The sequence below is a fragment of the Vicia villosa genome, linkage group LG2 (genome assembly GCF_029867415.1).
Source record: "Vicia villosa cultivar HV-30 ecotype Madison, WI linkage group LG2, Vvil1.0, whole genome shotgun sequence".
Classification (NCBI taxonomy): domain Eukaryota; kingdom Viridiplantae; phylum Streptophyta; class Magnoliopsida; order Fabales; family Fabaceae; genus Vicia; species Vicia villosa.
Window position 1 is genome coordinate 3,890,602 of NC_081181.1, and position 13,395 is coordinate 3,903,996.

The 13,395-nt window shown below is 36.3% G+C and overlaps 1 protein-coding gene across 1 annotated transcript; it reads left to right on the forward strand.

The window, feature by feature from the left end:
* Window positions 1–731: 731 nt before the first annotated feature.
* LOC131645775 (uncharacterized) lies at window positions 732–2,582 on the forward strand. The gene is made up of 3 exons (XM_058915986.1): window positions 732–881; window positions 979–1,598; window positions 1,719–2,582. Exons 1-3 carry the CDS (start codon window positions 743–745, stop codon window positions 2,103–2,105), a joined length of 1,146 nt encoding a protein of 381 aa, XP_058771969.1. The 5' UTR covers window positions 732–742; the 3' UTR covers window positions 2,106–2,582.
* Window positions 2,583–13,395: the final 10,813 nt, after the last annotated feature.

Below are 13,395 nucleotides of genomic sequence, written 5' to 3' on the forward strand. Positions count from 1 at the left end.
TTCCCAGAGACAATGCCATCTAGGGGTGTTCGCGGTGCGGTTTGGTTCGGTTTTGAGCATAAAAGTCATCCTAACCGCGAGATAAAAATGCATGCGGTTCGGTTTGGTTCGGTTGATTTTTGATAAGTCATCCAAACCAAACCAAACCAAACCAATGCGGTTAGGATCGGTTCGGTTGACTGCGGTTTACACTATAAAATAAAAATGTACTGAAATAAAAGGAAAAAGGAAAGTAATTCAATACCAATATAATATATGATATTATACCATACAAAAGAAATTATATTATAAGAACAGTAGAGAATTAAAAATACATTATAAATGAAATACATATTTAGACAGTAGACAATTACATATATATGTAGCTCAATAAAATATAAAAACTAAGTTGATTATGTCAAAACTTAAGTTAATAAATTAATTATTAAAATTCAAAACGTGAGGTGTGGCTTTATGCAATTGGATTTGGAAAGATAATAAATTAACTATTAAAATTCAAAACTTAAATTAAACATGCGGTTTGTTTCGGTTTGGTTCGGTTTTGTGAAATACAAACCGCAAACCAAACCAAACCGCGCGGTTCACTCCAAAAATCATCCAAAATCATCCAAACCAAACGCGGTTTTTTGCGGTTTCGGTTTGGATTGGTTCGATTTGCGGTTTTGCTTTTGGATTGGTTCGGATACGATCACCCCTAATGCCATCCTCTTACGCCTTCACCATATGCACAAAACTCTACCAAATGATAACCGATTCTACTCATGGTGACACCCTCGTTTTCTATTTCTGTGGACACGGCGGTCGCACTCCTGCAACCGATTATAATAATAATTCTGGCTTTGTTGAATATATGTGTTGCAGTGATGGATCTATTATCACAGGTACATTTTACCGTTTAAGATCGTTTAAGATCATAATATAAGAATGATAAACTTTACTATCTGATTGTTATATAATTGTTATTATTATGTTGGGCAGACTCAAATCTTCGGCACCTAACCGAATGTGTACCGGCGGGATGTTCGTTTACAGTAGTGGCGGATTGCACGGCATCTGGAGGACTTATAGAAGGAGCTAAAGAGATTTTAGGACACAGTACGGAGACTCCCGTAACCAACAAGATCCCTCTAACCAGTAATATTTGGGAACCAACATTAGGCACGGCGCGTCGCCCATTGGGTATACTTTTATCTGCCTGTCAAACTGATGAGGAAGCTCGAGCCGCGATTAATTTCAATAGACTGGAGTCTGCCTGTTTTTATACCGATGCTTTAATTCTTGTTATCCAAGAAACGAAAGGGAATGTGACTAATTGGAACTTAGTCAAAACTATACGACATATGTTTCGAAGTATGCAATGGAAACAGGTCCCTGGTTTGTACTGCGATGAAAGTCAAGTGAATTTGAATTTTTTGGGTCTTAATGGATCAGAAATTGCTGAGAAGGGTCATTCGGGAAGAAAACTAAATGTTGCGAAAATGTCAAAAAGGGAGCGCATATTGGGGAATCCTTATGTATATGTTGGGGAGATCTCAAAAATGTTGAGTATACTAGGACAACCTTTTGTATTCTCCCATACGGAAAACATCGGCGACTTAGTAAGTAATAAAGGTTATTGGGCTTTTAGCCATGCCTGTGATACCGGCATTGTAGGTTTGTAAATTTAGATGCTATTTGCTTATTTGATTTCTTTATAACTATCTTCTATCTCTAAACAGTTGCTCCCTAGGAAGCGGACCTCGTTTGAGGTGTTCCGTGCTATGTCTATGGCCTATCACAATGCTTTTAATGCTCGTTTCGAGGTTTTAGCTTCAGTGAAGATTGAAGAGTTGGAGTCCATGGAAAGAACAAGAGGTAAAATGAAAGACGTATTGAAATGGATTGCAGCAACTTATTTAGGACAAAAAGATGGTGAAAGAAGAGGCAACAAGGATGAGAGTTACAAGAAAAAGAAAAAGAAGAATGAGAGTTTGAAAAGAAAGAGAAAGAGGAAGTCTCATGATAGAGGTGAAAAGAAGGAGGAGAGTTCAAAGAAAAAGAGAAAGAACTCTCATGATAGAGGTGAAAAGAAGGAGAGTTTAAAGAAAAAGAGAAAGAAGAACTAACAATTAAATGGATATTTTGGTAACTTTAGTCTCTTTGTACTACTGGATTACTATTGTATGTGGTACTCTAACTAAAATTTCTAAATGTGTTTTTTTGTTGTATAAACTAGGTAGGGCGTTGAGACCCAAAGTGTATATTTAACTTTGAAAGAAAATTTTTGTTGGAAAGGATGAAATTTTATTAAGAAGTATACGTTGATTCTCTTCAACTATAAGTCGGTCTATGTCTCGAATTAAAGACTCATGATATAATTTGTTAGCGCAACATCGGGGGACGGTCGACTGAGGAGCATTTCTTCATTTCCTTGAGTAACACACCTTTGTGGGAGACACACCACTTCTCCACCTAAAACTTTAAGGTGATAGGTGAGTTGGTTCTCCCACTTATAAATGCTCGAGTCTTCACATGCATATCAAATATAGAACTATTATCCACATTCACACTTATATTTATTCTCAACAATTTAAACTCTTACACAAGAGACCTATTTATATAATTAAAAAGGGAAATTTAAATCAGTTAAAGAAACTACAATTAAAATGCCTTTTGTTCAAGTATTTCCTTTGAAACAATGATATTCAACATTTTTAAAAAATAGTTTTGATGAAGATTCTGAGTTGTCAATTAACGATACTTAATATTTTTAGAAAAAAAGTTTAAAAAGATTTATGTTCTTGTTTCTTTTTAAGAATAAAAAATATTATTTTCTCAGTTTCTTTTTTAAGTGTCGTTTTAGTAAAAAAAAAATCAACCAAGATAGTGGACTGTTAGACTTATTTTTCCTATTATACTCTCATTTATTTTCTCTTTCCAAATAAATTCAACCATAATCTATCTCTTTTTCCAATAACTAATTGAGAAAATAATTAATTTTATGAAAAATATGAATAGGAGTTATTGAGAAAGTAAGAGTATAATTGACAAATTAAAATATTAAACTATAAAATGACACTTAAATAGAAACCAAAAAATTTCTTCTAAAACGACACTTAAAAAGAAACGGAGAGAGTATGATCAAGATAACTAGAATTGAATTAGACTATAAATTGATACACTAAGATTCAAGGTTTAGAAATTTGATCAAAGTTTGATCTCAATTAAATCGGTAATAACTTTGTTGGTGCACAATGAATAAAGATGATAACAAAGAGAATAACGACACAAAGATTAATGAGAGAATAATGATGTATATTCTACTTGCGTTGTTAATAAATGATAGCTACTACAAGGTTATTTATACAAAAGAAAAATTGCCACCTAAGCCCTAACAGACTAAACTTAGTGAACTAGTTTAAGTACAAACAATACAATACTACAAATACTAAAGTTCCCTTTAAACTAAACAGCTACACTATCAGGACCCAGAAGGTAGAACTTCTAGTCAACACTATCTTCTGAGTAACCATCCGAAGATCAGCCCACATCAGAACTTCTGATGCTCATCTTCTGAATATTGAATTACTCTTCAATATCATCCCTTAATTCATATTCTTCAATCAAAGATGACAACGCCAATTCCATCCCTTAAGAGCAGAAATTGATTCGTCTTGATCGCCTACGTCAGAATATCTGCCATCTTCTTCTGGGTGCTACAGTGCACAACTTCTAATATTCCATTCTGGACTTGGCTTCTCAAGAAATGATACTTAGTCTCAATATGCTTGCTTCTTCCGTGTAACATAGGATTCTTGGCAAGATTGATTGCAGACTTGTTATCAATCATCAGCTTCAGAGGCTTCTTCACTTTAATCTTTAGATCTTCTAATAAGTTTAGAAGCCACACATCTTGACATGCAGCTACAGCGCCTGCAATGTACTCAGCTTCACAGGTTGATAGAGCAACAACAGCTTGCTTCTTGGAACTCCAAGAAATAGGACCTCCTATAAACATAAACAAGTACTCCCTCCGTTTTTTATTATAAGTCGTTTTAGACTTTTCACACAGTTTAAGAAAAATAATAATTGTTGTATGAAAATAAGAAATTATGAAGGTTTTTACAAAATTATCCTTCATTAATGACATATGGAAGATAAATTTATATAATTGAAAAGAGAGAGAATAATAAATATTTAAGGATATAATAGGAAAAGTAGCATTAATTATTCATTAGAATTATAAAGCGACTTATATTTAAATACAATTTTTTTTCCAAAACGACTTATAATAAAAAACGGAGGGAGTATCTAGAAGTACTCCTTCTATCAACTATGTCTCCACACCAATCAGAGTCAGTGTAACTCAATAACTCTGATTCTTCCTTTCTCCCAGAAGGAAACAATATGCCATACTTCAGAGTTCCCTTGACATATCTCAAGACTCTGACAACAGCTTGGTAATGGGACCACTTAGGTTTACTCATGAACCTACTAACCAATCCAACTGCATAGCATATATCAGGCCTGGTATTGCACAAATACCTCAGAACCCACCAACTGTTTGAAGATCATAGCATCAACATCTTCACCTTTAGAGTCAGAGTCCAACTTCTGATGGTGTAACAACAACTTTGCAATTCTTCAGCTTGAACTTCTTCAGAAGTTCTAACTCTCCATCTTCTGAGTACAGAATCTCCATCCCTAGAAAATATGACATTTTCCATAGGTATGTAATCTCAAACTCATTCATCAGCACCTTCTTGAACTTCATCAGATCTTCTGAACAACTCCCTGTAAGCAATATGTCATCAACATAAAGACACAACAGAATCATATTGCTTTCAGAGTATTGCACATAAACTCCATATTCCATCTCACACTTCTGAAACCCTTGCTTGAAAAATGAATCAATTTTCAAATTCCAAGCTCTGGGTGCTTGCTTTAATCCATACAGAGCTTTGTGTAATTTGTACACCATCCCTTCCTGATTATTTTTCACAAAGCCAAGGGGTTGTGACACGTATACCTCCTCTTGTAATGGACCGTTCAGAAATGCAGACTTTACATCCAGATGCATCAAGAACCAACCTCTGTTTGCAGCTAAAGCAATCACTAGTCTGATTGTTTCATGTCTAGCTACAGGAGCAAACACCTCAAAGTAATCTAGCCCAGGTTTCTGAAGAAAACCTCTTGCCACTAGCCTCGCTTTGTGTTTACCAATTGATCCATTTGGCTTCAGCTTTACCTTGAAAACCCATCTGACGCTGATGGCTTTCTTCTTCTTTGGAAGTTCTGTCAGCTTCCAAGTCTTGTTTCTTTCTATAGCCTCAAGTTCTTCTTTCATGGCATTCAACCAGAATTTCTTCTTGAGCATCTCTTCAATACCCACTGGTTTAAAATCTACTAACATGGCACACTGAATGACATCTCCCTCTGAGTCAACTTCTGTGTCTTGCAATATGTCATAATCTGCAAACCTTCTAGGTATAGTTCTGACTCTTTGTGGCCTTTGAGCTACTTCAGAGTCACCACCTCTATAGTCATCACCTCCAGAGTCATTTCTATAAGCTTGTCTTCCAGACTCTTCATCTTCAGAGTTTTCCCTTCCAGAATCATGACTACCACCAGATTCTAGATCATCATCAGAATCTGGATTAGAATTAGATTCACCATCTGACTCATCTTCAGAAGATTCTTCATCTTCTGACTTTAACTCTTCTTCAAAAGTTATCTCTACATAAGAAGTTGGCTGAGACTCTCTCCAATCCCAAACTTCTGATTCTTTCAGAATGACGTCTCCGCTGACTTCAACTTTATTAGTTTCTGGACAATAGAGCTTGCATGCACCTGTACTGTGGTACCCCACCAATAACATCACTTTGCTCCTATCATCAAACTTCTTCCTTCTAGCTTCTGGAACGTGTTTGTAACACACAGAACCAAAAACCTTCAGATGACTAACACTCTGCTTCTCTTTACTCCACTTCTCTAAAGGAACAATTTCCTTCAGCCTCTTTGTTGGACACCTGTTGAGCACATATGATGTAGTAGCAACAACTTCTCCCCAGAGATTGTGAGGAAGCTTCTTCTCTTTTAGCATACTTCTCGTCATATCAAGAAAGGTACAGTTTCTACGTTCAACAAGACCATTGTGTTGAGGAGTATAAGGAGCAGTAACCTCGTGCTCAATTCCATTATCATCACAGAACTTATGGAATTATGTAGAGTTGTACTCACCTCCACCATCCGTTCTGAGAATATTTATCTTCTAACCACTCTGCTTCTCAACCTTCACCTTGAACTTCTGGAATTCTGTGAACACCTCAGTCTTAAACTTGATAAGTGTTACCCACATCATTCTTGTGAACTCATCCACAAAAGACACAAAATAACTATTACCTCCAAGTGAAGGTTCTGGAAATGGTCCATACACATCAGTGTGCATTACTCCCAGAGCATGCTTTGCTCTTGGAGCAACTTCTGATACAAATGGCAATCTGGGTTGTTTGCCTTTCATGCATACCTCACATGACTTCTCAGGCTTCACAATCTTAGGAATGCCATGTACAAGATTCTTAGAACTTAGATGTCCCAGACTTCTATAGTTCATATGCCCTAACCTCTTATGCCCCAAGTTACTATCACCTTCTGAGCCTTCTGCACTTAGACACTCTGATTCAGCTGTTTCTACATTCACCTTGAATGTTCTGTTGCTTCCCTGTTCAGATTGCATAATCAACTTCTTATTGGAATCATACAACTTCAAGAGGTTGTTCTTCATAACAACTAAGAAACCTTTTTCAATGAGCTGACCCACACTCATCATATTGCTTTTGATTCCAGGAACATACCAAACATCTTCGATCAAAAAATTCTTCCCATTCTTCACTCTGACTTTGACATTTCCCATTCCTTCTATATAAAGGTACTTATCATCAGCACATCTGATCTTTGTCCTCCTTTCAGAGTCAAAGTCTATCAGCCATTGTTTGTTTCGAATCAAGTGATTTGAACACCCAGTGTCTATATACCACCACTCTGACGAACATCTTCCGTCAGACTCTGAAGCCATCAATAGCACAGGTTCATCATCTAAAGCTCCTCTGGCTATATTTGCTTCTTCTGATCTCCTTCCTTTGATTGCCAAACAGTCTCTAGCAAAATGGCCAAACTATTTGCAATAGTAACATTGAACTTTCTTCTTATCCTTTCTCTTCTGATATCTCTTCTCATCAGAAGTTGAGGCTTCCTTTTGGAATCTATCACCACGTTTATGCTTTTGGTCCTTCTTGACAAAAGAAGCCTTCAGAGCTTGCTCAACTTCTCTCTCAGAAGTTCTCTCAGTCAGATGCAACTCTTGTGCTTCTAAACTGCTTTGCAACTCTTCTATTCTCATGGTTTACAGATCTTTAGAATGTTCAATAGATACAACAATATAATCAAATTGAGGAGTAAGTGACCTCAATATCTTCTCTATGATTACTTGTTCAGAAAGAGTTTCTCCACAAGCCTTCATCTCAATAGTGATCAAAATCACTTTAGAGATATACTCAGAAACCTTCTCATTGTTCTTCTTGTTGAGATTCTCATATTGCTTTCTTAGGGATTGAAGCTTCACCTTCTTCACTGATACGTCACCACCGTAAACAGTATATCCCACGCCTCCTTTGACTCCATAGAATCAACAATCTTCTCAAACACATTCACATCCACACACTGATGGATGAAGAACAACGCTTTCTGATCTTTCTTCCTCGTTTCTCTTTGCGCATCTTTTTGTTCTTCTGTTGCATCCGCTGCAACCGGAACATATCCTTCAGTGACAAGATCTAGAACATCTTGAGCACCAAATAATACACGCCTTTGAATCATCCATCTATTCTAGTTGTTGCCATCAAGAACTGGAAGTTTTGTATTCAAATTGCTTCCACTCATCTTTAAACTTTTGCGGACAAAAAGATTTCACTCACACTCACACAGTGTTTCCCAACCCACAAACAATCAAGAAAAAAATGTGTTTCAACACAACTTTGTTTCCCAGAAACAATCAATCACACAGTCACAAACTCACGTTCACTCGTGTTTCCCTGTGTTTGGAACCGGAGCTCTAGATACCAATTGTTGGTGCACAATGAATAAATATGATGACAAAGAGAATAACGGCGCAAAGATTAATGATAGAATAATGATGTATATTCTACTTGCGTTGTTAATAAATGATAGCTACTACAAGGCTATTTATACAAAAGAAAATTTGCCACCTAAACCCCAACAGACTAAACTTAGTGAACAAGTTTAAGTACAAACAGTACAATACTACATACTAAAGTACCCTTTAGACTAAACAGCTACGCTATCAGGACCCAGAAGGTAGAACTTCTGGTCAACACTATTTTCTGAGTAACCATCAGAAGATCAGCCCACATCATAATTTTTGATGCTCATCTTCTGAATATTGAATTACTCTTCAATAAACTTAATATACATAAAATCACATAGAATTATCAATCTTCAGTCGCTTTAAGAAGCAGAACCTGAAGTCCTTAAAGCGACTGAAGCCTAGGAGGAATCCACTTCTTATGCCCCTTTATTTATAGAGTTATCCAAGACACTGCCGCAAAAAAACTCATTTAACCTCGAAGGCAAAATGCATTCAAACTCGGCTACAAAAGTGAGCTAACAAAGGGCGTCATGAAAATCTGTCAATTTACCCCTCGATTAATAAAAAACGAAGGGGTAAGTTATCTACACATGAGTTTGATCCTTCAACAAAAACTTTTTAAATTTTCAAAACTAGCGTAACACACCTCTCGGTTTATGAACAAAACCGAGGGGTAAGATAAATTATTTTAAAAAAAATACGTGTTACATTTTTTATACAAAATATTAATAAATTAATTTGTTAGCAAACTACATTATTAACCAAAATATTACATTATTTACACAGAATATTTAAGTAAAAAATTAATTTGTCAATGAAGATCAGATGTTGGATCCTCGAATCATTGAAATTTAGGAAAGATCAAATGATGGGTGCGAGTATATTCTCAATTGCTTTTGCTTACATTTCTTTCTGATATAAAACAAAAAAGGATTTGATAGATAAATGATTTTGTGCTCTGATAAATATTTAAGAACACATACCTGAAACCCAAATAATTTTTTGCTTTTACAATCCATCAAGAGTACGTTTCATGGCAAATACTTTCACTATAAAGAGAACAAGATATATAGTGATGGAAATAGATAGTTTCAAGCTCTTCATGTTTCATTATCAATTTTTAATATTCAAAATACTTTTATAAATAATGTCTTTTAGGTTTCACGCGGATCACTAATGGTAGTGTCTTGAGTGTTTATACTCAGTAAATGGACGACAAAGATTTGTTTAAAGGCGGTGAGTATCATCAATAAACACGCTTAATTATCCCCTCAGTTATGTCAAAAACCGAGATAAAAAGTATTTAACCCTCGATTTCAGTTGAAAACTGAGGTGAATAGGTATTTTTTATTTTAAAAATTATATTGTTTACACAAAATATTAAAATACATTGATTACAACAAATCCAAATTCATCATTGTCACTATTATTCTTAGAGAACAACAAATATTTGTTGTAATCCAGATTTTGTTGCACAATTTTTGTATGCATTCATTTAAAGTTCTACAATTTGCAATCATCCAATTTCTAGTGAGTTATATGTTTTAACCATTGGAAAATATTTTTTTCTGCACTTGCAATCCGTCATGGAGAATTTTTCCAAGCTTATTTAAGTTTCAAGATTTTATTATCTTGAGCAAATATTTTTATGGAAAATGCTTTCACAAGAAAGAGAATAAGATATATAGTGGTTGATATAGATAGTTTGTTTATGTATTGATGTCTTAACAATATCTTGAGTGTTGTTCCTTTATGAATGTAAGTATATATTCGTTGTTGTAGTTATGTAATAAAACCCCTCGGTTATGTTATAAAATCGAAGGGAAAAACATTTTTTTAATTAAAAAATAAAATAAAATAGGGAAACCCCTTGGTTTTATCAACCCACTTCGTTACTTCGCTTATGAAACCGAGGTAAAACTTCTTTATCAACCGAGATAAAAGAGGTTTTTGTAGTAGTGAATGAAATAATCTTAATATCACTCAATCACAACAACACTAATGTAAATGACACACTAATGTTACAAACACAACATACTAATATGGTTATATTTTGCTACTTACACACACACACACACACACACACACACACACACACACACACACACACACACACACACACACACACACACACACACACATATATATATATATATATATATATATATATATATATATATATATATATATATATATATATATATATATATATATATATATAGGGAACATATCAAGTGAGAGCATTTTTAAATGAGAGGATGAGAGGAATAAATATCAACCTTTAGATTCATCAAGAGAGAGAAATCAATAGCCTCATTAATGTAGTAACATTCTCTCTCTTGATGAATTCAATGATTGATATTTCTTCCTCTCATCTCTCATCTAAAAATGCTCTCACTTGATATGCTCCATATATATATATATATATATATATATATATATATATATATATATATATATATATATATATATATATATATATATATATATATATATATACAACAACATTCTTACGGATGCTTGCAACTATCTATATTCCTCAACATACTAGAGGTACATACACAAACTACTTATATGATTTTAAAAATATGGTAAATTTTGAAATTTCTGGTATTTTGTCCAGTGACGGAAATTTTGAAAAATTTGAAATTTCATGTATTTTTTTATTTTGTAAAAATATTTTATTTTCTTATATTTTTATTTTTTTAATGAGGATTAGAGGCAGGAATGGTACTGTTGCGGGTCGGGCTATCGATAGAGCCGAGGCTCGTTCTCGGGCTGATGCTGATGAGGCCGGTATGTCAGTCTTACATGCTAGACGCATTGCTCCGACTGGTTCTAATCGGAAATAGAGGGCTGGTAGAGCTTTCACTACTGTGGACGGGCAAATGCAGCAGGATGAGGTTACATAGGTTGTGCCGGAGGTTGTTGTTCAGCAGGAGGTTGTGCAGCAGGAGTTAGTGGCTATTGTCGGGGATGGGGTTGCTGATGAGAGGGTGCCTATAGTTGAGGAGCAGATACCTATTGCTGATGAGGGGGTGGTTAGAGTTGAGGAGCGGGTAACTGTGACTGATGAGGGGGTTGCTGAGGAGCGGGTGGTGCATGATACAGACACCACCACAATCAGTACACACTGATGAGGCTTTTCTAGAAGGACCTTATGACAGGTCCGTTTGGACAGGCTATGCTGGCCATGTCGCTTTTAGGATATGGCAAGGACAGGTATGTAACATAGCTTAATTTTTATTATGCAATTTTATTTATACTATCATGTTTTAATTGTATTTTTTCGTTACAGGAGCGTCTAGTGCTGAAGGTCACTTCTCACGGGTCGAAGTTGAAGAACTTTCTCGAGGGACCGATGCCTAAGGAGGTGGTGAGGATCGTTTGGGTTCCATTTGTTGCACTTTGCTGGATGCTCCCTGACGATGCTGGACACCCCTCTATTATCAGCTTTTGTAGAGAGATGGCACCCAGAGACACCATCCTTCCATCTTCCATTCGGGGAGATGATTGTGACTCTGGATGATGTGCATGCCCTATTTCACCTTCCGATAGCTCATACATTTTTTACACTAGTTCATAAGGACCAAACGACGGAGGTGCAGATGGTGGGGGATGCGTTATAGGTTGATGAGATGGCTGTGCTCAAGGAGTTTGATGACACTCGGGGATTTACCTCAGGATGTCTTGGCCGAGGAAGGTTTATCAGCAGCTTGTCGATGCGAAAAGGTACGAGGCTGCCGCTAGGGCGTACATGTTACATCTAGTGGCATGTACTCTCTTTGCGGACAAGTCTGCATATTATATAGATGTCCGCTATCTTACTCTCTTCAGCAACCTTGATACCCCGTGTTGGGCTTGGGGAGTGGCTGCTCTTACGATGCTATATACGACACTTGATGCCCTTCTTGTCGTGACACCAGACAACTTGCTGGTTATCTGAGCTTGCTACATGTATATATTCTTACATGGTTTTTTGTGTTTTATTATAATTTATCGGACACTTGATTATTTTTATTTATGTAGTGTTGGATCTACGAGCACTTCCCTCACATCTGTGACTGTGAGCAGAGGACCCACCATTGTGCGACTGTTGACCCTTGTGCGATGAGGTGGAAGGCTAGACAGACCCTTCTAGGAGAGGCATCCTTGATAGAGTACAAACTGAGGCTGGATGTTCTGACGCTGGATGATGTCATTTGGACACCGTATACAGGTCATAGTGTGCATCGTCATTTTGATGTATCTTCTTTATATTCGGGGTATGTCAGATGGGAGAGCCATGTGGTTAGACACTTTCCTGAGAGGTGTCTGCGCCAGTTTGGTTATATACAGTGCATCCCACGGCCGGTCCTAGAGGCTCCAGCTGGTGGCATTGATCGCTGGTTTCAGAGTCACATCCTCAGCTCTCCCCGTGAGATCATGGATAGCCTCATGGGTCCGGTGAACCCTGATGGTGAGGTCCACAATATTTTAGCTAGGTTGGCAGATGTTGCCCGTGGATAGGGATGTCAATGGGGCGGGGCGGGGCCGGGGGATACATTCCCATCATAATCCCCGCCATCAAATCTATTCCCCATCCCCGCTTCGGGTCCCCGCTACGGGGGGAGTTTGTCCCCCATCCCCGTCCCCGCGGGTCCCCACGGATCCCCGTGCGGAGATCCATAGACATGCTTATTATTATTTTTAAACCAAATTAACAGTAAAAGCTTCAAAAAGTAACCACGAGAAATTTATAAATTATTCCTTTACGATAAATATATTGTTTTAACAATATTTAATCTATAATATTGAGTGTCATGACCACCAAAATTTAAAACTTAAAATAAACTTGAAATAATCATTTCGATCTCACTCTTTTACTAACAATGCATATATATATATTTTAAATTTGTGTATAAGATTAATTATATGAAATAGCAAATAGACTTACATAATAATTTAAAATTATATATATATATATATATATACAGGGGCGGATTTATAGCCCAGCCAGCCCGGGCACGCGCCCGGGCTCAACCCCTCCTTTCGTTGTATACTCTCCCACCTAATAGTCGATTTTTAGACAATATCAGAGGCAAAATTAATAATTTTTAGACAAAATATATGGCAAAATTAGTAAAAACAGGGGGCAAAATTTTTAGACAAAATCAATGGCAAATTTTTTAGACAAAATCGAGGGCGAAATTAGTAGAAACAGGGTATAAAATTAGTAAAAATAAAGTGTCAAATTTTTGCCCAGGCTCCCT

Coding starts and splice junctions, on each gene's coding strand:
- LOC131645775 (XM_058915986.1), top strand. CDS start 743: ATGATAACCGATTCTACTCATGGTGACACCCTCGTTTTCTATTTCTGT. Junction 882..978: donor TGATGGATCTATTATCACAG/GTACATTTTACC, acceptor TATGTTGGGCAG/ACTCAAATCTTCGGCACCTA. Junction 1,599..1,718: donor CGGAAAACATCGGCGACTTA/GTAAGTAATAAA, acceptor ATCTCTAAACAG/TTGCTCCCTAGGAAGCGGAC.